The following is a 27,561-nucleotide window of genomic DNA, read 5'->3' as shown; positions in this document are numbered from 1 at the left end:
GACAACAGATCAGACGCTCAACCGTAACATCGGCAATCTACCGCCCTCGTACGCTAGATGCTTGCGACGATTAGCACAACGTACTTAAGCTTTGTGTGCGAAATTTTTCCATCAGTGAACAAGACTTCCGTGTGGAAGTCAAAACGTCCTTCCATCTTGACACCTTTTGGTCGGCGCTTCGTTATTTTCGCCAATGTATTCACCCGACCAGACGAGATTTCGTCGAACCTTAGATTTCATAATGCATACATGATTTACAACAGATGTTGTTTGCTTTATATGCTGTCCCATAGGTGGAGTTAAGTTAAATATTTTGCATTTGTGTTTCGGGCAAAGTGCTAGAGTAGCATACCAAACATGTAGGGTTCTTGCTGCTTCGCTCCTGTCCCCATACACTGCAGAGACAAGCATGAGATGCCAACCAGCAAGGCAGGCCTCTTCTCTTTCATCTCACTTGTGTGGATGACCAAGTTGATGTGGAAGGCGTACCGCCAGGGCATCCACCAGGAGGACCTCTGGCAAATGGCACCCAGCGAATCGGCCGAGGTCAACGTCAAGAGGTGAGACTCCAGCCGCCATGCCAGTCTCGTTCATCAGTTTTGTGCTGGATTAGCCTTTTCCTTAGTTCTGCTTCTATTCTTGTTTATAGGTACCCCCCGAAAACACTCTTTATTGGACAGGCATAGTCATGAGAATACTAAATTCACGTGGCCGCTCTGAAATCTTTTTGCCATATTTCAGTCAAGTACTTTACAATGCACTGAAAAACACACTTTTTGCAGTGTTTACATCGCTTGTAATATCAAGGACAAAGCCATATTTTTGATGTTTAAGCTATTAACTGCATCTCTGTGATGTGAATATGGCCGAGATTAGTGCCAAACATAGTTCTGTGAATTCAAAATTTTGAAACTCGAAATGCTTGTGTCTTCTGAGAGTGAAGCAGCTTATTCTGCTAAATGATCGTTGCGCAAATGCTCCCTTGGTCATTGGTAGCACATCAAATAAGCACTTTGTGACCAAGCCACACACATAGCCTATGTTGAACTGGAAATGCATGGTGCCACCAATATATATATGGTGGCACCTCCTGGATGAAGATCAGGCTGATGTTCACATATGGCTGGCTGCTGATTTTGAAGTAGGTAATAATCCAAGGGAATAAATATGAAAAGCAAAGTATTACTGACGAAGATGTATTGGTATTTCAGTGTGTTAATCATAATGTTGTGTGTTCCTTGACAAGAGCCACATAGCTTGAACTACTGAGTTGTAATATTTGATCAAGTGCTGTAGCCATGGCTACAAATATTCAGTGAGTGTGGTGTGTTCATTTGGAGACTTGTGCACATATGCGGCTGTGGCCAGTTCATTCAATTCATTGCAGAATTGTTAACTACAGGTGGATTTAGCCATCCACTGTGCTTAGCGGCCGTGGCGTTTACTTTACAGCACCAATCTTCAAAACATGGGCATAGGACTTTGTACTGTGTTGGCATTTTTTGTTGCGAAACTGTGTGACCATGCTGCTTTTTCTGCGTTACTGTAGCTTTTATTTTATTTTATTTTGCCGTGAAGCTTTCTTTGTTTTATAAACCTGTTGATAAGCCACATTTAAAAGTTGTTGCTGTTGTGCCGTTGTTTTTTCTTGGGTAGGCTTGAACGACTCTGGAAGGATGAGCAGTTACTGATGGGAGAAAAGGCTCAGTTTTGGAAGGCGGCCGCCAGGTTCTGCAAGACACGGGCCATTATTTCTGGCTTCTTCACCTGCCTTGGCATGACCTTCCAGTTTCTTGGACCTGTAAGTGACCAGCCTCTTCAGTCGATGACTGGCTTGAGCTTTGATGCCATTTTTTGCGACCACTGTGCTGGTCCCTCAGAAATTGTTCGGGTCTGTATCGTAGTTAGGTATATCCATCCTTGAAGGCGCCGACATAGAAAGAAACCTGTGCCACAACTTTCAGCTACCAGTTTGATACCATCAGTTCAGAGAAGCTGCACATAATGGACGAATAATGGAGCACTTGACTTTCATACATGAGCACACCCAGTAGCGCTGTTATTTTTCATTTTTTCATGACTTTCCTAGGGTCATCGATGCTGAAAAAAGTGGATTAAAAGTATTTTTTCTTTAACTGACACGCTGAGTAGCTCAATATCAGCATTACTTATTCAAGCAAGACATAGTACCGCAATTTTTGTTATGTCCTAATGTCACAAGTTCTGTTCTGATGGAGGCTATGCTACAGCACAATTCACTTCAAAACTGTAGCAACTCCGTCCTTTTCGGTAAGGACGTCAAGAGTTTGAATCGACTGATGGGATGATTTTTAAATCAGATTTTGGCGCCGATAAATGCTGCCGAACAAACATCAGTGTAGTCAGAAGGAGCCGGGAATTAATTTTTATTGAAAACAGTGATTGCATGGAGTTGTCCTCAAGTGTCCCTTTAAGTGTTGGCAATGTAAGGCCTGGCACAGTGTGATTACTCTTCTGGGGTCTTTCACATGTCATTTTAAATATGAACATCCCAGACATTGTGTGACTGTCAAGCATAGTATAAAAATCTGCATAAGTTGCAGCTCATGGTTTAGTAATTGTGCATTTGATGGCCTCCCAGCTTGTGTGTGTTTGATGCAGCTTGTCTTGCATTTCAGGCCGTGCTTTTGCGTGCGATTCTGTCCTACATCGAAGACCCCAATGCGAAATTGAGCACTGGTTTGCTGCTTGCCTTCAGCCTTGTGGGGACTCAGCTGATGCGGTCGGGATGCCTGAGCATGGCGTGGGTGATTGGTGCTCACACTGGTGAGGCTGGCTTCTGGAGGTTACCACTGCTGCTGCTGCTGACATACAAGCATCAAGTGGCCTCTTCTTACTTTGTGCACTTTAGCTTGTGTTACATTGGGCTGCATTGCCAAAGATGTACATACTTGGATAGTGCGCCTAAAGCTGAGGTCTGCAAACCTTTTGCGGTTCTACTACAGACATTCCCGAGGTCCTTGAAGTGCTGTGTGCAGCCTCCTACTTTTGGCTGGATGCCAAGAGCCAAGGAAGCTGCCTACCTTTGTCATGTATGCGACTTGAGGCATATCTGTTCAGGATGAGTAGAGAAAAATGTGGATGCCATGGAATCTGCGAAAAGGCTGAATTTTCTTGCAGCCTGGTTTTTAGGAGATATATAGCCTGTGGTTGCATCTGCATCGTCACAGCTTAGCCATGCAAGGGTTTCATGGTTGAGCTGTGATGGACTTCAGAATTTTGTTACTTCCATGTTCTCAGACTGAACATCAGTATTTGGGGTTATTGAACTGGTAGGAAAATTAGAAAATTTAGGCTTTTCAAAAATGGCGTATTCGGATTCAGTATACTTTAAAGTACCTACCTGCAAAGTTTATAAGTCTATTGAAGGCAGTTGTTCATATTACCTGAGACCAAGGCCCATTGCCCTAATGTATATTTTGATGGTACCATCGCCCTCGTTCGTAATAAGCGAGTGTTCATTTTCACTGCGGCTGTTATAAGTGGGCTCGACTGTGTACTGAAACTAATTATATATTTTTGAATACAGGATCGAGGAAGGAAGACTTGTACATACCTTATTTCATTATGATATCTCTAGTAACAAATTTTCATTTTAAGACCCGCCTCTCCCCTTAGTGAGTTGCTGCAACTTCTGCACATTTCTGTGGAACAAGTGGTATTCGGTGTCGCAACTATGAGTTGAATTAGTTATGTTCTGTCATATACTGTTATATTTCCCTTGACTCTTCAATATCATTACCGGGTGCTCAAAGGTTGTGCAATGTATTCAAGGATGAGAACCTCAGAATTAAGTTCTCAGTGCTTACCAGGAGTTTTGATGCATGTGCTTATCCCAAGTTTCGCTGAACACAAGTGAGCCTGTCTCACCTAATGAAACTACATGCATGCCTTAGCTGCAGCTTTGAGGAAACTTGGAGTAGGGTATTGCCTTGCTGCTTCTGCATGTTCTTGCTTGCCATTTTTTGTAACTTGCGCTGCTGTGCTTTTGCCAAGTGCTTTCATTTTGAACCCTATGCTCAAAAGCTGTTGCATGTGCAGTCTGCATCATCCTTGACTAGAGCGCTCGAGCAATGCGCACCATACAATAAAGGCTGCAATCAGACAGCAGCCTGTGGTTTTCGGGGAATGCGCGTGTGTCTGCCCGGCTTGTACACCTATGTGGCCGTGGCCGCACAAGTGCTCCCTCTAGAACCAAGAAGCTACAGGGAGATACAACTTTGTTTTCAGGGCAGCACACGTCTCGATGCTCAACACAAGAATGGCGCAGACTACATTCTTGAGCATATCGCATTCTTTCATTAGTGGTTGATTTACTGCGTTATGCACGTTTGGTTACAGCTTGTGTAGTCAACAGCTGTATTGGATTTTAAGCTGCTTGAAGCTGTTTTACTCATTCCTCGGTTTGGGAAATGCATGTATTAGATTTGTCAATGCAAAATTTGTCAAAGCCAGTGCCTGCTTATCATTCTTCATAGCAGCAAGCCTGATATTGGAGAAGGGGGTGCCTGACTGTATTTATGGTTGAGAGTTTACACACTGCTTTGTAAGGACTGTTTTTCTGTGTCTCTTTTAATGTTATTTTTAGTGCCCTTGTACTGAAATCTGTTTTTACCTTTGTGGTTCTACGGTATTGCTTGATAGCTTCTTTCTTGCTTTTGTTAAATGGTGACTCCAGCATCCTCGTCTTCTTATTCTTCTTAAATTTCGCCGTGACGTGACCACTGGCACTGGATGTGTGGCAAGGAGTTGAACAACATGACATGATCACTAAACGTGGGTGCGTTTAGATTGACAGGTTGCACTGTGTATGCTCGTTAAGTATCAGTTTTTTCAGTCAATTTATTTTTTATTTCAACTCGTAGGCAGCTGTAGGCTTCATGTAATAAATGTCGTACAAATCATAACCCTGCAAACTAGGAAAGGCAAAAGGATACTTTTAGCGCAATTCCCAACCTCTGACATCAATTAGAAACGCTAAAAAAAGTGCGTGAAATATGTCCCCCAAGAACAATAGCTGAAAAAGTGGGACAAAGATGACCCTTGGCTGCATTCAGGGGAACATGAAAAAAATATTTATTGATATATATTTCTTGTAAATGTAAATATATATGTAAAAAATATATCTTGTAAATGTAGTGTCTAGGCTCTCCTTCAATCTATACTTCTTTCCGCACTGAAACCATTATTTTCTTTCATGAAACAGTGCGAAGTGGTGGATGCAGAGTGGGATGTGGCATGTTTCACACTCGTAGTTGACATGTGTTTCTGTCCAATTAGTGGGAGCACCAACAGCACCTTTTTCTTGATGAGCTGTGTTGGAGTAGGTGGTTAGTTGCTAGGCAGAACATCATTTTAGTTCTTCCTGAATACAGCAACATTTTTTCACTTTGTTCCCATTGAGCTGGTGGCCCAGTAGCAATAGAAACCACATATAGGTTGTCTGCTGGCATGCACCATGTGTAAGCCTTGTATGTCAGTGCCGGTGAGCATATAGTGCTAATTTTTGTTATCTAGAACGTAGAGGTATGTCTGACAAAGAGCTGAGTGAAGTGTGTCTAGGCAAGAATTCGCAATTGTCAAACTCCAACTCTAGAAACAGTAAGAAAGCTTTCCTTTTCATATGTGAGCTGGCAGCACCGTGCAAACTGGGTTAAAATGTACCTTTTACTTATCTGCAGGCACTGAAAGCCATCCCAAAAAGTTGGTCATTTTCACCCCTTGCTCCACTGTTAAGCTGCTGCCTGGCCTTGTTCAGCAAATTTTTCGAGTATTCGAGTATACTGTTATTACTAATGTTTCCCTTACATCTTGCAGGCATAAGACTTCAGGGGGCCTTGCAGTTGCTCATGTACCGAAGAATGCTCAAGGTTAGGGTTGAAGAAAAGCATTCAGGACAGGTCAGTAGCGCTCTTGTTTTTCAGATCCGAACATCTCTTTTACATAAGAGGAAAAAAGTAACCATGGTGCCATTTACGTCATGCTCATTTTTTTTTTTCTTTTCAGTTGATTAACCATGTCACGAATGACATGGAACGGGTGTTTGATGCAGCCATGAATGGGACTCTGATGCTGGGCACGCCTGTGATGTTTTTGCTGACCTTGGTCTACAGTTGCTACCTCATTGGCCCATGGGCACTTATGGGAAACTTTGTGATACTCTTGTTCTACCCTGTCATGGTAAACACACAGTTCCCTCATATTCAGATGTGTTGTGCCCTGTAAAAAGCTGCTTAATTAAGCTGTGTATTATGTGATAGATGTAAAAGTTGCAGGATTTTTTTTTATTGGTTCAGTTTGTTCAATTCAGGATAATTGTGCAACACGCTGACCTTGCAGTTACCAGTGCATGCAGTCACTGCGAGCTACCTACTTTCTTAACCTTGCCACTTAACCCAGTAACTGACATTTCGTGATATTTGTTATGTGCCCTTTTGTGATTTGAAGTGATTACTTTGGTTCTCCTCTGTCGGAAAATGATTCATTAAATATGGTCTAGTTGGAAGAGGATTTTCTGTGATGTTGCCGTGTTTCTTCCACTCTAGAACAAACTTCAAAAAACTGACAGCCTTGTAAAGCCTTGTCGCGTGTACGAGGGCCCGTGAATAGGTAAACAGAAAGCAGAGGCAAATTTTTGTTTGGACGTCACATACGAGGTTGAACCCGACAGGGGGGAGACTGTCCCTGGTGTCTACAGCGGTGGCCAGGGTCAAACCAAGACTCTCTCATTTCTGCTCCCTGACGGGACTGCCAGGGCACTGGTTTTCCTGGTCTTTTTTTATACCCTTTAACACAAAGGAACTGGGGAGGAGGAACCCTCACATATCCTTTCAGTGTCCCCCGAGACTAGCCTCACCCTTACTGTTGGGCTGAGCAGCAAGTGCATTTTTTCCACCAAAACTTATAGGTGCCGTGCGCCACATTACAGCCTGTCAAAGTTCTATGCACACGCATGAGTGAATGCTTGAGAGCTGTGGTGAAAAGGGTTGAGGAACTTGCTGGAAATGTGCTTCTGAGATGTGTGGGTGTATATTTGGCAACCAGCTGCTTAATACACTGGCAAAAGCATTCTCAAATTATCAGTGATAAGGGTAAGGTATGTATCTATTTACGGCAATTTTTTTTTTATCAGGGGATGCATCCATGCATTAAATAAATTGGACTAGGCAGGCTGGTATTCTGGAAGCAACATAAATTGAGTAATAGCTACAATTCACTTTCTTCATATTTGCCATACCATTACAAAGGCTCAGATACAACTGCTTTCTGCAACAGGCCAGCCAATTTTTAGGTGGGGTGTTAAAATCTCTCAACATATTCCTTGTGTAAATTTGAGTGTGCACATGCGATTGGACTAGGTGAATGGGTTGGTGAATACTTCCTACTAATTTTGTAAAACTTGGCAGCAATTAGTGCTGATTTTGTTCCATAAATATAGCCTATTTTAGTCTTATCTGGGTGGAAAACCTTGACTGAGTGTGCACTGTCTGCAGGGTGGCATAGCAGCGGTCATTGCCAAGCTCCGGCGACAAACTGTGAAGCAAGCAGATGAGCGGGTGCAGCTGATGGCAGAGGTGGTGAATAACATTCGTCTCATCAAGATGTATGCCTGGGAGGACCCTTTCTCCTACAAGATTCATGGTGGGCACCGCTGTTTTGCTTGTCGTGCTAAGCCGCCGCGGTGGCTGAGTGGTTACGGCGCTCGGCTACTGGCCCGAAAGACGCGGGTTCGATCCCGGCCGCGGCGGTCGAATTTTGATGTAGGCGAAATTCTAGAGGCCCCTGTATTGTGCGATGTCAGTGCACGTTAAAGAACCCCAGGTGGTCGAAATTACCCGGAGCCCTTCGCTACGGCGTCCCTCATTGCCTGAGTCACATTGGGACGTTAAACCGCCATAAACCAAACCAAAGCTTGTCGTGCTAAACCTGCACCTGTCTATACCTGCTGTCTGTGCATGTAGCAGCATTCCAATGTAGAGAAGCGAGGCTGCGAGCTGTTTTGTGGTTGCGGTGTCAGAAGTGCATTTTTATTCTCATTGAACATACGGCATGTCTGAGGTGTGGCCACTTGAGCATTGTCCGTGCAGAATGGAGGGGAATGGAGATGCTGATCAGTTCGTCTTTCAGTGTAAGCTGTACTAACATTGTGTACCTCATCAAAAAGCTAATACACGAGCCTGAGCTTGCAATTTAATGCTGCTGAGACATCAAGGCAAAATAGCAGTTGATGGAAGGCATGTAGGACAGGTGTAACACTTGATTCTTCTAGCATTAGAGCTTAAGCGCTGTCGTTTTCACTGTCCAGTTTATACGTATTGCTTGTTTGGTGTACTGAAAATCTTAAAACGCTGCGAAAGTTTTTAATCATTTTTTTTTCCTCCTATCACAGGCGTGCGGCATGACGAGCGCCAAGTACTGATGAAGGGCAACTTTCTGCAGTCACTCTCAACGACCGTGACACCAGTGATCCTCATTATGGCGACTGTGACGACACTGCTAGGCTATGGAGCCACAGGCCACGAGTTGCTGGCTTCGAAGGCCTTCACCCTCTTTGCTCTTTTTAATGGCATGGGCTTCTCCATCGGCACCCTGCCATACGCCATCCGAGCAGTCACCGAGGCCAAAGTGGCGCTGCAGAGGATCCAGGTGTGTGCACGTGTGCCTGTGCGTACGCACAAGTTTCGTTGGATGTTTTTTTATTTCATGTTAGGCACTTGGCAGCATCTTCACTGTAACTAGCATCTTCACTGTTGCAGCATCCTCACTGTTTGTATAGCAGTCACCTGATTCTTCAAAGAATTGAACAGTGAAAATATCGGTTACTAGTGTGCAAGTTGTATGTGCTTTTTTTTTGTTTAGTCTGTCAGGGCCTGGCTGTGTGTGTTGTCAGTAGCATAAAAGAATGGGCAAGGTCAACACTGTCATTTTCTTGAATAATTTATATGGAAAAGACATGCAAGCCGCTGTGATGGCTCAGTGATTACGGCGCTCGGCTGCTGACCCAAAAGACTTGGGTTCGATCCCAGCTGCGGCGGTCCCATTTCGTTGGTGAAATGCTAGAGGCTCGTGTAGTGTGTGACGTCAGTGACCCCAGGTGGTTGAAATTATCCGGAGCCCTCCACTACAGTGTTTCTCATAGCTTGAGTCTCTTTGGGATGTTAGTCCCCATAAACCAAACCAAAAGACATGCAATTTTCGCACACAGTAACTTCACACATGTCAAGCTCTTCACAGTAAGGTAGAATGTAGAAAATTTCAGTTACATGTGGGTCGGTGAACTGAAACCTTGCTGAAGCATGTTCTGCTTAATTAGCAGCCTGATTTGTTTCCGGTTAGAAAATTCGGTTTCATGCCAGGGCTCTAATGGAGTGGTAACACGCGGCTCACAATGAGACTGTGCAGCATAAATGCATTTTTGCATCTAGACATTTCATGGGGGACCAAGGTTGTCTCAGTAACTATAGTTTTATTTGAAGCTAAAATACAGTAACTAATTTTATTCAAAATTAAAATGTTTTGTTAATGCATTTGCAAAGCTTAACTGCAGTTGTAGCGTGCTGTAGCCACAAAAAAAAGAGCCCTGCTGCACCAGCATAACACTTTCTCCAGGTCGCATGACCTTTAGATTTGTAGCAAGGTGTCATTTAAGTTTTCAAGAGCATTAGGCAATGCCGCTTTGTAACAGCCGATAAATCTCGAATTACTGATCAATAGAGTAGCAATTTGGGCCTGTTGGTAGGTCATGATGAAGTGTTTGTAGTGCGAAGACACAAGGACACAGCAGAGAAGTGGACGGGACGGGCGCAAACTTTCAACAGATGTATTGAAGTACGCAGTATCTCACGGGAGCCATCACACATGCGCAAAGCCTCATTCGTAAGAACGGTGAAAATAAACTTAAAGGGCAAGAGTAGTGGGAAGGGTGGAGACAATGAATAGATAACAGATTCTTAACATATCATATTCGAGCCTTCCTTCTTGCCGACTGATTATCGAAGCGTTTGTCAGCAGAGGGTGGCATTTGCAGTCCTTACAATGGGTGGTAGATTCGAGCCGTAACCGTTAGCTAGCGAATTCTCATGCTCCCTTAATCGGTTGTTTAGACAGCAGCCCGTCTGACCGATGTAGACTTGACCACAGCTCAGAGGGATACTATAAAAAACACCTCCGTTGCACGGAACAAAACTTTCTGCGTGATTCTTACTGCACCCAGACTTCTCTAGGCCCTCGCCTGTCACCATGCCAAAAAGCTCCGACAATCTGCACAGCACCTTAAAAGCAACATCGATTTCAAATTTTGTTGCAATTCTCTTGAGATTATAGGACACACAATGCACGTACGGCATTTCAATGAAGCTTCTTTTCTTTTCCTCTTCTGTGCGTCTTTATGGGGGTCTTTTTATCTTTTTATCAGCGTTTCTGTCATGGCAACAATCACGTGAACAGGGTATCCAGAATTTTCTGGACGCTTGACTTGGGTTGCTGAAGCTTTCGTTTGTCTTGTGATGACACGATTTCAAGAGTGCTGCACGAAGGCATGACATAGCTATTCCTCTTTTTGCTAGCTTTGAATGGGCCGAGTCAAAAGGAAGCAAAGACTTCTTAGTATGTGGCGAATACGTCCAGCATACATGCCCAGGGTCAATGAAATACAAACGAATATCTAAAAACAGCAGTGACTCAAGTTGAGGTAGATCAGGGGTAAAATTAAGGCTTGCAGAACAGCAATTTCTATTCTGCAAGCCTTAATTTTACCCTTGAACTACTGATCAATGTTTTACAAGGGCAGCTGTTTTGACCATGCTTATATCATTACTGCTATCATGATAATGTCATGTGAATATATAACATCAGTCTCTGCTTGTATTCGGTTTCTTTTTATAATTCACCACAATACCTTACTTGCTTGAGCCGTCGTGGTGACTCTGTGGTCATGGTGATCGGCTGCTGATCAGAAAGACGCAGTTTCCTGTGGCGGTCACATTTCAAGGGGGCAAAATGCTAGAGGCCCTTGGACTGTGCAATGTCTGTGCATGTTAAAGTACTCCATGTGGTTGAAATTATCCGGAGCCCTCCACTAAGGCATCCCTCATAGCCTGAGTTGCTTGTGGGCGTTTAAGCCCTCAAAAACCGAAAACTTGTTTGCTTGAAAACATGTTCTTCTGATGATTGATGCTGTGAGTTGACATATTATGCTGAAGTGATGAGGATTGTATAACATGCGTAGCTAATTGTGAAGATTGCCTTAGATATAAGAAAAGGGTTCAATGATTTGCAGGTGTTTGTATCATATTCTTGTAGTTTTAACATGCTCAGTTTAAGAAGCATATTCTTGGCACGTCAAGCTTATGTGTTGCCGGTAATATCTGTGCAGGAGCTCCTGGAATTGGACGATGCCAAAGTGTGGACAAGGAAAATAGAGGAGAAAGACAAGCGGTTTGCTGTGACAGTTTCAGATGCCACGTTCACGTGGAACACTGTGCAGGCCAACATCAACAGTGTGGACATCGTCAAGGACAGGTTCAAGGTTAGTGAACACGCATCCACTAGTTAGCCATGGTGTCTTTAATGCATACTGCCGTCTCAATATAATTTGCACTCAGAGGAAGCCAAAAACTTGTTCAGATTATGCGAATTGTACACTTGCATAACCTCGGTGCAAAACGTTTGCCTTTTCTTATGTCTGATGCAATATTGTGAGAGGCAGTATTGGAGCGTAAAGATGTAGATGTGCAATACTTATCAGTGATTTAGTGTGCACCAAAAAGGTAAAGCAACAAAAAAAAATGCTCCAAGGCAAAGGGGAAGCTGTTTGAGTGGCCATTTGCAATGCAATGGACTGCGTCTGTGATTCGAAGAAATGTTTTATCATGGTTTTTCTGAAGTCAAGAAAGGCTCCTTATTTTTTCTCAGACCTTGCCCCTACATCAGCTGTAAAATTGTGTTAATCGAAAGTAAACCGAATTTCTTCCCCTTGCACTGTTAGCCAATGGCTCACGGCTTAATCCGGTATTTATTACCACATTTTACTTCCACAAAGGGTGTGCCAAATGGCAAGCGGACAAGGCAGAGGTCTGCACGAGATGATGTGTGCAACGGAGACACAAATGAAAGAACGCCCATTAATGAGACAAATGCTGAACCCGAGGAGGCACTGAAAGATGTGACCCTGCACATCAAGAAGGTATGGAAAAGGAATATTAGTTATAGTATTGTGTTTTATGCACATAAACAAGTAATGCCATTGTGTGCTACAAAGGGAGTAGTTGCTTTAATCTTTTGCTCAACAACTTTGTTTTATGGTCTCTCTTGTTCTGCAAGTGTTTGATTCCGCTTTCTGATTTCAGGGCTCACTTATAGGAATCTGTGGCCGAGTGGGTAGTGGCAAGACTTCACTTCTAAATGCTTTGTGCGGTGAGGTATGTGTCTACAGAGGGTGTTCAGTCCTTGAACATCTTGTGTTTATAAATTGCTAACCTTGGGGAAACTGAGGATTTTCCAGCATGGATTAAACTTCTGCTCTGTGTGCACTAAACACAAACTTGTTCAGGCAGGGCTCGCATCACTGCAGCTCTTTTGTTGCAAAAATCGTTCTGTTCTGAATTTCTGTTTTGCAGTCAACAAAGCTGTGCTTTTGTAGATAGCATCTCTTATGCCTCCTGCATGTTAAACGGCATTCAGTTATACAGCTGAGTCAACTCTCAATAATTGAACTTAAGGGGGGCTGAAAGTGTGCTCAGATCATCCAGAGTTCAATTAAACCAGAAGTTTGAACGAGAGTCCATTGTACGTGGCTATTCCCTTAAAGCAGTTTATGCAATTGTCTGCTCGTTCTAAGCTGCAAAAGTCTTCTAGCGTGGTGCGTTGTTTCATCGTCGCTTGATATCCACGCCAAGTTGCTAATGTGGTGCGAACGTGACAGTGCTCGCAACAAAAAGTATGGAACCTGTGTTGGGCTTATGGTGCCTCTCGAATGTTTCCAGATGAACCTGCTGGCTGGAGAGATCGATGTCAATGGCAGCATTGCAGTTGTCACCCAGCAAGCCTGGATTTTCAATGCCACCATCAGGGACAACATTCTTTTTGGGCTGCCATATTTGAAGTCAAGGTGAAAGTTCTACCTTGCTTGAGCTGAACAGTGAGTTTGACTTTTGTGGCTATAACTGTTCTAACCTTGGGCTCATTGTTTTCACAGGTACGACACTGTCCTTGACGCTTGCTGCCTGTTGCCTGACTTGGCCCAGTTCACTTGTGGAGATCTTACAGAGGTAACATTTCTCGTGCTGTGTATATACTTTTTTGCATTCACTGTCTGATTTATTTTGGCCTTGTGTGCAAAGTAAATGTGCAACATGTTGGGTAGTATGGCTTCTAAGTAAACACAGTGGCATTATAATCCACTGAAACATTCACAGGTGGATAACATTCTGCAGATTAGTAGGTATAGCACAATTCATAGCTAGTACGATTCTGGGATTCGCCAGTTTTAAGTTCAATGGCAGTGTAATGAGTGTGAAGTACATGGCATCCCTATTTAAGTAGACTGAATATGACTGTTCTTTAACCCTCTCTAGCTGTCTGGGTGTGATGTCATTTGTAGCATTGTCTAACGTCAACAACACATAAAAAGAGAAATGTTACTTCACTACTTTCCATGCTGTTGGGTAGCCACAACAACAGCTCTTGATGTGACATCTGTCGTCTTAAAAGCTGGTGGTTAGTTGCACATTTTGTGTGAGTGCCACTGTGAGTGGGTTTATGTAGACATTCTACAGGGCAGAGTGAGCCACTGTGTAGGGCATGCTGATGGGCTCATAATGACACCAGGGTTAGGCTGACTGAACTCATTACTTCAAGGCACAGCTACAGAGTGTTAACATTGCTAAGGGAAACATCCGTAAATTCTTCCCCTAGCTTGTTTTCACCCTTATTTATCCTTACAGGCAGACTTTGGTAGTGAGGTTAGCTCAACAGTGCATCCATTAGACTTCACAGCCAGGGTGCACTGTTCTTCTCTTTATATAATGAGATAAAGCCGCTGCTGTTTGCTGCGTGAATTTGCACATTTTCAGCTTTATCTCATTGCCGGTAGTGTGCATCTGATTTATTGTTAATTTATTTGTTTGTTTTTAATTAACAGTGCAGCACAGTCTTCATACTTGCGTTGAACACAGCCCATTTGGAAGTTTTCAGGTCATATGAGTCCTTGATTCAAGCATGAGCAGCAGTTATTTCATTCAGCAGCAACACAGTACTATATGAGCATAGTGCACTGGCCCAAATGCTAGTGTTTTCGACTGCACATAAAGGTGATGCTTGTTGCCATGGTTAAAGCAAGTTGTCAGCTTCCTGCGGCGCTTGTCTGCAGATTGGCGAGAAAGGCGCGACACTGAGCGGCGGTCAGCGGCAGCGCATCAGTCTGGCACGGGCCCTGTACAGCGACCGTGACATCTTTTTGCTGGACGACCCGCTGTCAGCCGTGGACACTCGTGTGGCACGCCGCCTGTTGGAGCACTGCATCCTGGGGGCCTTGCGTGGGAAAACGGTCTTCCTCGTCACCCACTCGATGACTGCTCTGGAGCAGTGCCAGCAGATACTCTTTCTGCGCGGAGGGCGCATCATCGAGCGAGGAACACACGCTGCCCTTATCTCTTTCCGCGGAGAGTACCGCAAGATGTTCGAAATGGACGCCGCCGCCAAGGTCTCTGTGGAGTCCGGAGCTGGAGGTTGGTCTCCTTGTGGTTTGTATATATGCCTTACTAAAAAGTTGTTGAAGAACCGTTCGAATAACGTGATTGCGCAATGTTAGTTTTTGTGTCCACTGTTACGGGGGCCTTGTAGTGTAAGGAGGTCAGGCGCGGGTCTGTGTCGTTTATGTGTCTGGGTGTCATGTGGACCCATTGACCATTCAGGTTTTATGGTTCTTGTGACCGATGACAAAGTCTTGTGACTTCGCTTTGTGATGTCGCATCATATACGATGACCACGAGATCTCTGAGAGGAGTTTAGCATAAGCAGCTGACACCAAAATGTTCTTGTTAATGTGTTAGAGCAGCCTTGTACATTTTCTAAAGTATGAACTGCACCTTTGTGCGAGATTGCACTCTTTATGTGGTTTGTGCGAAACCGCTATTTGCACCATTGAGTTGGCTTATTATAGTTGGCATTCAGTTGTCATATTCTGAAATATTTTAATGAATAATGTTGTTGTTTTTTCACTGTAACCCTGTTCATAAAGAGGTAGATGTTGGTGTCACCATTGTCACCGCATATTTAAACAAATTTTATTGTATCCTCGAGAACATGCCATAGCTTAGCATGGTTTCTGACGAAAATCAAGTTGCATTTCTGCGGACTAACTTCAGCCGCTTGAGTTCCCTCATCTTGAGTACTAAAATCCTAATGTGTACAGTCATGCGCTAAAGTGGAGAGACCACGCGAATGACAGTGATCGCGATTTTTTCTGTGTACAAAGGTGCACCTGGCGGAAGTGTGTAGGCGCTGCAGACAGGCTAACATATTTGATTAGTCATCCTATGCACATCTTGAAAACAGGCGCTGCACCGGCAGAGAGCGTTCGCATGCAGTCCTGTCTGTTGGCGTGGTCTCGGCACTTTTGCGCAGGGGTGTACATGGGTATTTTTGCGCTTCATCTTTGTTGAAATGTGGCCACTGTTTTAGCAGGCCACTTTTGGTCATATGCAACCAGTACAAGCAAATGGCTTGTGGGCACAGGTTCTGCGGGCAACTGTCCAAGTAATTGTGCAAATTATTGAAGTACATCAGAGTTGGGAATGGCCCATAGTAGTGAGTTCTTGGAAAAGCTATAGAAGGTATGTTTTAATAAATTTTAATCACAGGGGTTTCCTCTTTTCAACGTGGTTGAGGTCTGGCTTTGGCAGTTCCACACAGTCGGTCACCCCTTTGCATGTGTAGAGCTCGTAAGACTTTAATAACAGTAAAAAAAAAAGACACTGTAGAGATAATTTTTCTCTAGAAACATGGGCTTGTCTTGGCATGCTTGGCCTTGTTATATTTTGGTCACATTACTTTCCGTTTAACTTTCTCTGCAATTTACTTTCACACCCGCTTTGTGCCTTTCTACAGAGTGAAATTTTATACTTTTGTCCTTTAACACTGTGTAGAACCCGCAGGGTCTTTGCATCATGTGCAGGACATAATTACAGGACGTAATTAAAATGGCTCTTACTTTAAAAAGTCATCTTAACTAAACATAACCCCTAAGCTCATATTTATAAGGAAGAGCAGTGAAGTTATTTCATCTCTCGGATCAATAGCGCAAACAGGACAAGGGACCAAGAACGAGTTGCTGCGAATTATGACCCTACAAGCCCAAATTTCAACGTTTCTCAAGTGTAATTTCATGTTTTTCTCTTTTTGCCAGATATGCCAAAAGCAGATACTGCCGACTCGAAAGAAACACTCACTGGTGACAAGGATACAGGTAAGCAGTTTTTCTTGCGTGAAAATTTTGTATTTTGCTCTGTGAGACAGCATTACATTTGTATTAGTACTACCATTAGTTTCGTTGTCACAAAGGGGATGCAGGGTGCGGTAAATTTTCCACGTCTACTGGATGGTGGGGAAAGAAGTTTGTTTCTTTTTTTGATTGGGGGTCCTTTGATTACATATACCTACTGCATTTTCCCACCATCAGAAGAAAAACTTTGTCGTCACTGAACAGTACTCAGTTCAGCCGTCAGTGTGGTGAGCACTAGCTTAATTTCCTTGAACTTGACGTGTAACATAACTTGACCAGACTAGACCGAACCAAACAGACTTCGCTCGTACTTGACTCGGCTTGAACCTACTTCACTCGAGTTAGCAGTACCAAAGCTTGAAATCGCACTGAGCCAATAGAGGGAGAAAATTGCACAAAAATGAATATGTGGCTCGTAAGGTCTCATAAGGTCAACCTTGTAGTGACTTGATCGGGTGATCTTCACAGTGGACGGCAGCATAGAAGGAAGCAGCCGTCTGGTGAAAGAAGAGGAGAAGGCGATTGGGGGCCTGTCGAAACGTGCGACCTGCCTCTACGTGCGAGCTGCAGGTGGCCCGTGCGTTGTGGCCATGCTGGCTGTGGCTTTCCTGGTCTTTGTCGGTGCACAGATGTTTGCCAATGTCTGGCTGCAGTACTGGGTAGACTCGGTAAGTCTGATGTGGATACAAATTTGGATACTGGTTAGTTAACGGCAATCTTCCATTTTCTCGCTTTCTCTATCGTTCATGGCAGTCCATGTCACGTGACTAAGGTGTTTCTTACATTAAATGGGACTTTGTTTTGAAATATTCCTGGCATTGCCAGCAAGCATACTTAGCTACACATTGAGTGAGTGTTAGGGAGACAGTGTGATCAAGAGATTTTAAGTTACAATTCGCAACTGTGCTAATAAAGGTTTGTTTGCATGCTTGTGAGATGTCTGAGGATCATGTTGTTTTATAAACTTATAGTACTGTGAAGCCAAATCCAAATGCAAACATTTTTGTGTTATTACAGTGTCTAACCGACTGGTATATATGCATTTATCGTGTTCAGATGTTGATCTTGTGTTTTGTATTTGCTTTCTTTGGGTCATCAGCTCAGCACACGTGTGATAAAGTGTTGCATGAGTTGACTATACAGTTGGCCACATCGGAAAGCAAGCTAGCCAGGATGGGTATGCAGGGGCTATGTACACCATGGATAGTGTACTGGAATTTTTCCAGACTCAAAATTGGCCAAACATTTTTGTTCGGTTTCGCTTTTGTCTTAACGTATCAATGCTTCTTCTGTGATCTAGTATATATTGATCAAGTGTAATAATTGCTTGCCTGTACGCTACTTCCTAACTACCATATTGCTAGGTCAAATGTCAAGGTGGAGTTGATTTTGTAATAAAGGAGTAATTACTCATTGGCATCCACCCGAGCGCAGCCATACGGCTACAGAGGAAAGCTATACAGCTTTCTTAGAAAATTCTTAAAGAAAAATTCGTCCTGGTCCGGGGTTCCAACCCAGAACCACCTCGGAACTGCGCTTGGGTGGATGCCAATGAGTAATTGCTCCTTTATTATATTGCTTGAGCATCATTGTAGCTTCGTGAACATATATTTCTTATTCTCTTTTTCCCCTCTAATTTCAGATGCAGGCAAAAAAAACTGCCTTTGCCAATGAAACATCCACACAGTCACCAGTCAAAGGTATGTATATTGCTTTACGTGTGACTAAGCTGAAAGCCTTGTTGATTATCTAGAATAAAGTGCAATGACGTTTGGCATTAAAATGTAAATAATTTGCTCTTTTTTTCTTTTTCGACTTGTTTGCAGGCCTTTTGACTGCTCGCAACCAGTCTTTTCACCAAGGGCACACAGACGCAAGTGGCCACTCAGACAGCTTCTACCACATTGCCTATGGTGTGGCTGTGCCTGTGATGCTCTTGTGTGGCATCGTCAAGGGCATCGCATGCACAATGGTATGCTAGTGTGTGCACTGCGTATGTTTGCCTTTCAATTGGGTGTGCAGATTTCTCGTGTAGTTGTACAATGGCCCCTGCACAGGTTATTACAGCAAACTTTCACACCTTCCGTAATTTATTTGTGTTGAGCAGTGAGGTAGTAGTTGTTGTTATTGGCAAAAGTAGCTAATTCCATAATTCATTCCACTCCAGAGGTATTTGTATGACCCTATGTTGCTGGTGGTACTATTACATTCGGCTGATCTATCCTAATGCAACTCAGCCTAACCAAGAAGGATTTGATTTATGGGGGTTCAACGTCCCAAAGTGACTCAGGCTATGAGGGATGCCATAGTGAAGGGCTCCGGAAATTTCTACCACCTAGGGTTCTGACATCGCATAGTACTGCGGCCGGGACCGAACCCGCGTCTTTCGGGTCAGCAGCCGAATGAGCCATCGTGGCGACCCTAACCTAGAAGGGTCAAACTTTTCTTCAGAAAGAGTTCAGGTGTCTTGTGTTAAAGGCTTCATCCTAATGGTATATATGTAGTATCTGTATTCTTCAATCTTTGCACACTGGCTAACCTGCAATTTCAGATCACAAGTTTCACTGCCCCTAAGTGTTGCAAACATTGAGTGACTTGAGAGTAAACTTGTAAAGTATCTATTGTTTGTTGAAAGCTTACATTTTTAAAAGAGCTTGGAGCACCTTGGCATTGCTTGCTTGTGTACTCTAGGGTCTTTATTTTTTGTTTATTCCTTCCAGATTTTATTGAATGCCTCTAGCAAGCTCCACAACCAAATGCTTCAAGGGATACTACGATGCCCAACGAGCTTCTTTGATGTGACCCCATCTGGTCGCATTACTAACCGGTTTTCCAAAGACATGGACGAGAGTGAGTGCTTGTTCTCTTCATCTTGTTTTCTAAAAACCTACTGTGGTATTTACAACAGAACAGAACGGCCTTGCTAGCCGTAGGTTGAGTGAAGTGAGTGCCCGTGTACATTATTTCTGAATTTTGGGAATGATTTCAAACTTCAGCTCCAATGACTGCCCTTGGGTCTTTATCATCATTCAGTCTTGGCTTTGTGCAACACCCTAGGTGTTGGTCACAAGTGGTCAGGTCAGCAGCAGTGCCTGTGTTATTGCATGCGAGAGGAGGGTCTACTTTAGTCATGGTCGCTTGTCATGATGATCAGAATTGATGAGCTCTTGGTTCCAGTGACAAGAGCGTAAAGAAGTGCGACTCCGTCGTGCACCACATCGGGTTCACCCAGCTCCTGACAGCATTGCTTCTTGTGTACGCACATGGTAGTGCTGTTGTCTTCCTGTGATAGGTTAACAAGCTTGCCCAAACAGATTGCAGTTGCAATTCTCGCACAAACTGGTTCTAAAGGTGTGAGCTTGCCTACTTGCTGTGAAGAGCAAGCGGAAATGAACTGAGTATTAAAGGGCAACTCCGGATGTTTTTTTTTTTTTTCAGCATTTTGAGCTAACGATCACATCGTATTCCTTGGAGTTCCCTCTCTTTGGCACAACAGACCTTTTACAAAAATACCAAGTAGAACTTTTTTAAAACCACGGAAATATCAAACTGAAACTCTGTTTGTGGCCGGGAACGAGGCTCTGCATGCGCTTTGAATGGCTGATTAGCGACAGGAAATTATTCCGTTCATGAAAGGCCAAAGATAACTTAATTCAAGCCTCAAAATTTGTTCTGTATACTGGGAGCGGACAATAGCGCAAGATTAAAGTTTCTGACGTCACAAATGCAGTCTGACCCGCAGAAATCGGCTGCCCCGAGGCCATAGAAACGAGTCTCGAAAATTGATTTGTGCAGGAACGAACTGCTGCACTGCTGCCAAACTTGGTCGAAATGATCAGGACGGAGAGAAGCTCCATTAAAAGTATAATTAGAATGCATGAGTCTCGAAAAACCCCAGAATTGCCTTTTAATGAGTTCCTATGGGTGTGAACAGATGTGTGTCTAGACAGTTGAGTGCTAGCGCAGATGTGCTGTGAGCGTCAGCGCAGATGTGTTCTATGAATATTAGTTGGCCTAGGTGTGAATGCACAGAGCAGTGGCAAATGTGATTGGCCAGTATATGGGAATGCAAGTGTCTGAGTATGCTTTGAAGGAAATGTGTGTGGATGAGGGCGGAGCATGAGATGTCTCCATGTTTATGCTAACAAATTCCCCCTAATTTTGCTAACACGCACGCTCACGAGGTATATGACGAATAAGGTAGCTGAGAGACTCATTGCAGAGTGTTTATACACGTCTTTTGCGCCCTCTGCTCTCTCGCAGTGGACATCAGGGTGCCGTTCTTCCTGGAGATGGTGGTGCAGAGTCTGCTGTCCATAGCCCTGCAACTGCTCATCTCGGTGTATGTGTACAAGGTGTTCTCCATTGTGCTGGGTGCGTCCGTGGTGGTGTACCTGCTGCTGGATCGCTGGCTCAATGTCGGTGTGCGTGAGGTCAAGAAGCTGGACAACGTCGCCCGTTCAGCGGTTATTGTGCACCTTGCCACCACCTTGCAAGGTGTCGCAGTCATCAGAGTCTTCGGATGCCACAAGTGGTTCACCAACAAGTGAGCTTGTCGTGTTGTACTTTTTTGCACCTCTTCAAATGAAGGCCAGTTGAAAGGAGGCAAGGTTATCACTACTCATTGCTAAAATCTGTGTGTAACCATGGTCCTGAGGGTTACATTTCAATAATTATTGAGTTCTGGATGAATTCTAAAGCCATTTAAAAAGCATGCTGTGTTTTGCAGTGTAGTGTGAACACCATAGAACTATGCTAGTCTTGTTCTAAAAAATCGGGCATGCTTGCACACATTTGTGCTTGATCAGCTGCAAATCTTCCTTTATGCTGGCAGCTTCAAACATATGTGACAGTATGCCGTGTTCAAGTGCAAGCAGCGAAAGATCATGTTCATGTTGTGACATAGTTAAAATAATGAAAAAAAAAATCGCTTGAGGTTTCATGCTGACAAATGAGTTTTGAATCCTGGAACAGTGTAATAACAGTTTAGGTAATCAAGCATTTAATGGAGCACTATCTATTCAACCTGAAGCATATTGTCAAAAATTCATAAAATGCTCACTGAACAAAGTAGACAGAAGCAAGAGCAGCTGATGTTCAAGGTTCCATATGGAGCGCTTGTTTACAATATCATAAATATATTGCGTACTTCAGTTATTCTTGTCTGACTTTTGTCATTGTCTGTTCTATCCATTTTTTATGGAAATGCTAGCCACAGCATTACTTGTCATTTCCTCACAAATAGGCATCGAATTTTTGTCGGAATGTCTGTATTGAATTGTATGTGCTACATATGCATCCCATTCAGCAAATCATGACCGAGGTTAAGTGACTCATAAAAATGTCTGATGATTACGGTACTCCCTAATGCTAAATTTGTGTGCAGCTTGATTTTGCTGTACATTGAGGCAGCAAACTTTGATGCGAAGTAGTGCCACTTTGTCACTCAAGGTCTCTAAACTATCGCACTGAACAAATGCTGTGTATTGGTTCAGAGAAGTGCACTGCAAACCTTGCCCGGTCCCGGCGTCCTCTCCCGCATTTGCTGCTCCCTTTGAGAATGCATTGGAACGTGCTTGTCTCATAGCATCAAGGAGGAGTGATGAAGCCACTAAGGACAAGTCTTCGTTTAGAGTGGGCCGTGAGGCATGTGGCCCGTTCCCATGGCAAATGGCATGGCCTTCACGAATGGCCCCCATGGATTGCCATGTGTGTGCTGGTTGACGAATCGACTGGTGATTCGTGGCTAACTATGTTGAGACTAGCAGTTTTGAGGTAGATCTTACGCTGATTAGAACATAATCAGCCACGCACCTGTGCGACATTTAAGGGGCCCACAATTTTGCACAAGGAATCTCCTCAATTGGGCAATGCAGTGCGTCTTTTTTTCACGAATCACGTAATTTGTGCTGCCTGGAAGTGAGAAATTGCGGGGGTATCTTCCTGCTACGACATCCACTGTAGTCGCCTATACGCAGGTGGTCGCGGTGCATGTTCTAGGCATGACTGGTACCTGTGGACGTGTTCAGGAAGTCATTGTGCAACAGCTGGCGCGAACTGAGTGCAACCCCTCTCGCTTGCCTGCACGGTATCCTCTTCCTCCACTTAAGCACCTTATGCTTTTGCCTCTACCTCCTCCACCGCCTTTTCATCCTTCGTTGTCCTCTTCATTTTGGTATAGCTCGGCCGGTTATGCCGACAACGGTGACGACGCGCAAGCCAGGAACAGGCACCTAAGAGCTGCGCTCTAAAATTGCTGAAGCTTGTCAAGCCCGTAAATGACCGCAATGAAACCCGCAAATAGCGTATAGCATCTAATCGATATTATACAAAGGCAAAATTGAATTATGATTGTTGTATGCGGTTGCACGCTGTGGAGGCATCCCTTGCATTTTGGTCTGGTGTTGACAATACCTGGCATTCTCTTTGGCTTTCTTCAGGATGTACGAGCTGGTGAACAAGCACTCGGTGGCGCATGTGGTGTTCCACCTGGCCTCCCGGTGGTTCACGCTGCGCATGGAGTTTGTGGGCACCTGCATGGTGGCTGCTGCAGCCTTCATTGTGGTCATCATGCGACAGAGCGTCAGCACTGGGCTGGCAGGCCTCATGCTCGCCTCTGTCTTTTCTGTACGCCGTTTTCTTTGCGGGGAATTATGTTGCAAGCACCATTATCGGTGTCGTTTTCTTTTTCTGCCAACTCTAACCAGAGAATTGTGTATAAGATGAGAACACAGCTTCATTTTATAATTTTGGCATATATAGGCAGTCAGTCAAGGTAGCTCTGATGCAAGTTGTTTAACAGGTATGCAGCAGTTTGTGTGGATAATTTAGAAGTTAAGGTTTTTGATGACAGCACTTCGTAGAGGAGCCTTTCCGACTTTCTTCAGGGGAAAGCTGTTGAGCAGCCTTCCTTAAGTGCTTTCTAGAGCAGCTTCTCAGATGTAATCTTACTGCATTGTTGCTGGACCCCCCTCTGAAGCAATGAAGCGTAAATTAGCATACACGGTAATTCCTGTACTGGGGACTTTGGTTTTGGTTTCGTTGCTGCCCCAGTGTAGTTCTTTGTCGAAGTTTATTATGCCTGTTTAGCACATTTCCTTCACCTTTGGTTTTACAGGTGTGCACGTTCATACCTTTCATTATGAGGCTGAAGTCTGAGCTGTCGGCCAGGCTTACATCAATGGGAAGAATTCAGGAGTACTGCGAGGTGAGTGATCCAGTGTTTCAGAGCTGTTATTCTTGTTGTCTTAAGCGAAGTGTTGTTGTGTTTTGATCAAGTGTTGTTGTGTTTTGATCAGCGAGAATTTACTAATTGTGGTTATCAGTGCATGCAAAGTAGTGCTGCACAAAAGCAGGTACCACATGTAGTTTGAGAGCAAATAGGAATTGTTTTGTTACCATTGAGAAGAATGTGTAGACACATAAAATTTTCACTCATTCCCTGTGCCCCTCTGGTTTGTCTGGTCTTTAAGCCATTGTGTATGCCACTAGTGTGACTGAATGTCCCAACATTGTCATTCTGCGCCATAGCAGGTCCTATGCCATGGCCAATTTAAGACTGGCAGGTCAAGCTGGGGTTCTATATCGCTTTCCTTTATTTGGGAGGGGCGGGGGTTGAGTTTGGTTTGCAGTAGTCACACTTCAAGCTTATTAAATGACTGAGTGCGAGGCCTTAGTTTGCCCTCAACGTGAAATGCTGAAGGGCTGATGTGCTCGGCAGACAACCTTGCAAGCCCTATGAGATACTAATTTGGTGACCATATCTACGTACGTAGTGTTGCTGAACGCATGAGCAGCCATTCAAGGTCTGTTAATTTGAGGAGTTCTCGCACAAAGTCCTGATCATCGTCCCCACCAATGCAGGAGCTGACTGAAGAGGCCCCCAGGCACAGAGACGTGGGTGTGGACCTCACGAATTGGCCCAGCCAGGGGGACCTGCGTTTCGATCAGGTGTGCCTGCGCTACCGTGAGGGACTGCCCCTGGTCCTACACGGCATCAGCTTTCACGTGCAGGGTGGCCAGAAAGTTGGCATTGTTGGCCGTACCGGTGCAGGTGAGCCGTTATTGCACACACTTATTTGTGCTTTAAAGGGCTTCTGAATTGGTTCTATTGGCATTCTATTTGGCACTAGGTCAAGGAACGATGCTTAATAAATTGCAAACTAATTCCTTCTATAGCCCCAGCATCCTTAATAAAATATTCGCAAATATCTGTGAAGTAAAATGCCAGTTTTTTAACAAAAAGGCAGACCTTTACCCCACAGTATGGGTCTGCCGACACAGTCCAAGATTAGATGCAATCAGGAAGCCAACGCATGATCAGTGGGAGGGTGTGCTGACCAAGCGGTGGCTACGCCCTGGTGGCAGCTGAGTCCAATGGCTTCCTGGAATAGGGCAGCCACCCACTGTCTCTGGGTGTACTAGGTAAATTTTATTCATTCTAGGTCATAACTGTTGTAGTCTCGATACTGAGCTCATACTTTGACTATGATCTCCAGCAGCGTGCACTGATTTGCATCAGCAGCGGTAGGTGTTGTTGTAGCCGTTGGTGAGGCATGGCATCATCAGAGCAACCCTCATAAGGGCACTGCATGTATTGCTTTTGAGGCAGGCTTGATGAGCCAACTATTCTGTTTGCTTCATAGCATCCGAAACTGCAGAAGGAGTTTGTCACTTAAGTCTCTGAACCATGCCACTGTTGGGAAAATTCTATTTGAACGTGTTGGAAAAACAGAATGACATTTTCAATGTCGAGTGTAACCTGCATTACTGGGGATCAGTTGTCAGGGAAATCAAATTCCAAGTATATGCCCTTAGTACTGAATGCAAATACAAACAACAAAAAGCTGTCTAACTTTAGTTTCAAAATTTGTGTATACTGTGTGCGATACAATGGGTCACAACTAGGCTTGTGCAAAAAACTGTTTTTTGGTTCGAAGCAAATTCAAAGCAAATCAATTTTCTTCGAATAATTCTGGCACACAAAAAAGGTTGAACGCCGTAGTAGGCATTTTCAAAATCTGATATTTTTCAAACGCGCAAAGCCGTTACGTGAAAAAAAAAATGCGTTGAAGCTGTGTAGACTTCCTGCAAAAATGGCCATTGGAAATTGGGGCAGCCGACCTACATGCGATGCTGATGTATCTGTGGGTTGCGAGACCTATATGTGGGGCCCTCAACTGTTTCTCTTAATTGTGATTGCATCGTTGCGCAGCTGTTGCTTTTAAGCGGTGACTCCATGACACCTGCTAGGCATATGCACCACGCACCCAGCACCATCCCGCGTCAGGCTTTAGAAAGGGCCACCAAACTTCATGTGTCTCGTGCTAGCTCCCCTTTGTGCTCGCGCCGTCATGCTTTTTTAGTGAATTTCATGTGGAGAAGAGCAGCTGCAGCACCCACAGTCAACAGATACTGGTTCCACGGAAGTCAAGGGAGCCGTGAATCATCCGATTAGTGAGATTTAGCATACCGCGATCCACTTCCACTGGAAGCCACTGCGCATGCACACATCACCTTGAGGACGCCACAAAGAACCAGGCGCAGGCTAGCTTTTTGCACGCCTGCTATGTCCGGACCAGCCAGCACAAGCACACTGGCGGCATGCGGAAGCAGATCGTGCTATGCTAAATCTCTCCATTGAGGCACGCCGTTACGGCGTTAAGGGGTTACGGTGCGTGCGCACCATGGATAGTGCAGCCGCAGACACCTGGCAGGTACAGATCTGGGCGCTGCGCTTCTGCCTACTTGTGTCCTTTGCCGTGAGCATATGCTACCGGCTCCGGCATGCCGTACGCGCGGGAGCACTGGCACGCAGCATGGAGTCGGGGCTTTGGTTGCACGTGCGCCACTGTATCATCCCGGAGGAGGTACACTGAACCGAAACTGCATGCAGCAAGTGTTTCACTTGAATCTAATATCGAATACTTTACTGTTCGACCAAATATTTGAAATTATTGAATATTCGCACATGCTTAGTCACAGCTCATGAATGGAATGCTTGCACATTAAACTGTTCGTTTGTTTTCACAAATGGTTATATTCTTTCTCTTTCTGTGCCTAGTCAGAGGAGCATGTAGTGTAGTGTAGTAGTGTAGTGTGTAACAAGGTGATTTTTTCTTTTCCGATTGCTGTTCTTTCATAGGCAAGTCATCTATCCTGGTGTCACTCATGCGACTGAAGGAGCTGGAATCTGGACATATTCTACTGGACGGCGTGGACATCGGTGCCCTGGGGTTGCACCAACTGCGCTCCGCGGTGGCTGTGATTCCACAGGACCCTGTGCTCTTCCAGGGTACCGTCAGGTGTGTGCTCACCCGCAGACCTGACCTTGCATTTTAATACTTTCTTTGTCTTGCTAATTCGTGTAGCAGCTCGGTGATTGCCCTATAGAATAGGCTGGCGTTTTCACCCGTATGAAGCCCATGTGCCGGGCTTTGTTGGAATATTGTCATGGTCAGAACTTAAGCCGCTGCTGTTTCTATAACAGTTCTTGTATCGCCACAACTTTGTTTAGTGCTTGCACAGATGTCTCACTGGTGAAGAATACCACTTTTTGGAGCAAGGTTCTGTCCGCATGAAAAGGATGTTAAGCTGTCTTTAGGAATCTTTATTGCTTTGCGTTTCATGATTCGAGCTGCTACTGCAGAAATATGAACTTTGTGATTTTTAATTTATCACACAGATACAACCTGGATCCCACGAATAAAAACACAGATGAAGAACTATGGGATGCCTTGGAGAGGGCACACTTGAAGGCAAAGGTGGGCTCTGAACTTGTACTCTACTGCTGTGACAGGTTCCTGAAAGGGCAGTGTACTAGTAAATTCTGTTCCAAAAATTGTTCTTTTCTTCCTTTGTTCGACTCATTTTTCATCTTCTAACCGCACAAATTAGACTTTGCTTATAACCTAGCTTATGATGTGCACTTAGCTCACCAGCATTTCAAGCACATCTGCATTGGAGTGTATTGGGATGGAAACAGCCAAAATTTGCCCCATTATTGAAAGTGACCTGCTTTG

At 44.3% G+C, this 27,561-nt stretch overlaps 1 protein-coding gene across 2 annotated transcripts in view; it reads left to right on the top strand.

Moving 5' to 3' along the window:
- LOC144120860 (ATP-binding cassette sub-family C member 5-like) overlaps positions 1–27,561 on the top strand; it is a 38,410-nt gene that overhangs the window by 6,521 nt on the left and 4,328 nt on the right. The window contains exons 3-26 of one of the 2 annotated variants that reach the window (XM_077653629.1): positions 402–560; positions 1,657–1,801; positions 2,658–2,805; positions 5,857–5,939; positions 6,046–6,219; positions 7,533–7,680; positions 8,429–8,685; positions 11,414–11,566; positions 12,080–12,223; positions 12,387–12,458; positions 13,023–13,147; positions 13,235–13,307; positions 14,408–14,765; positions 16,445–16,504; positions 17,009–17,208; positions 18,183–18,240; positions 18,367–18,512; positions 19,261–19,390; positions 20,804–21,086; positions 22,981–23,167; positions 23,658–23,747; positions 24,404–24,593; positions 26,685–26,844; positions 27,225–27,303. In XM_077653629.1, the coding sequence (XP_077509755.1) occupies positions 402–560; positions 1,657–1,801; positions 2,658–2,805; positions 5,857–5,939; positions 6,046–6,219; positions 7,533–7,680; positions 8,429–8,685; positions 11,414–11,566; positions 12,080–12,223; positions 12,387–12,458; positions 13,023–13,147; positions 13,235–13,307; positions 14,408–14,765; positions 16,445–16,504; positions 17,009–17,208; positions 18,183–18,240; positions 18,367–18,512; positions 19,261–19,390; positions 20,804–21,086; positions 22,981–23,167; positions 23,658–23,747; positions 24,404–24,593; positions 26,685–26,844; positions 27,225–27,303 (3,622 nt within the window). Of the gene's footprint in view, positions 1–401; positions 561–1,656; positions 1,802–2,657; positions 2,806–5,856; positions 5,940–6,045; positions 6,220–7,532; positions 7,681–8,428; positions 8,686–11,413; positions 11,567–12,079; positions 12,224–12,386; positions 12,459–13,022; positions 13,148–13,234; positions 13,308–14,407; positions 14,781–16,444; positions 16,505–17,008; positions 17,209–18,182; positions 18,241–18,366; positions 18,513–19,260; positions 19,391–20,803; positions 21,087–22,980; positions 23,168–23,657; positions 23,748–24,403; positions 24,594–26,684; positions 26,845–27,224; positions 27,304–27,561 lie in introns of both variants that reach the window. The other variant, XM_077653628.1, reaches the window with a different exon arrangement.

This window comes from Amblyomma americanum, chromosome 2, assembly GCF_052857255.1.
Source record: "Amblyomma americanum isolate KBUSLIRL-KWMA chromosome 2, ASM5285725v1, whole genome shotgun sequence".
Taxonomy (NCBI): Eukaryota; Metazoa; Arthropoda; class Arachnida; order Ixodida; family Ixodidae; genus Amblyomma; species Amblyomma americanum.
Note: the sequence above shows the minus strand (reverse complement) of the source record. Positions and strands in the feature narration are given on the sequence as shown.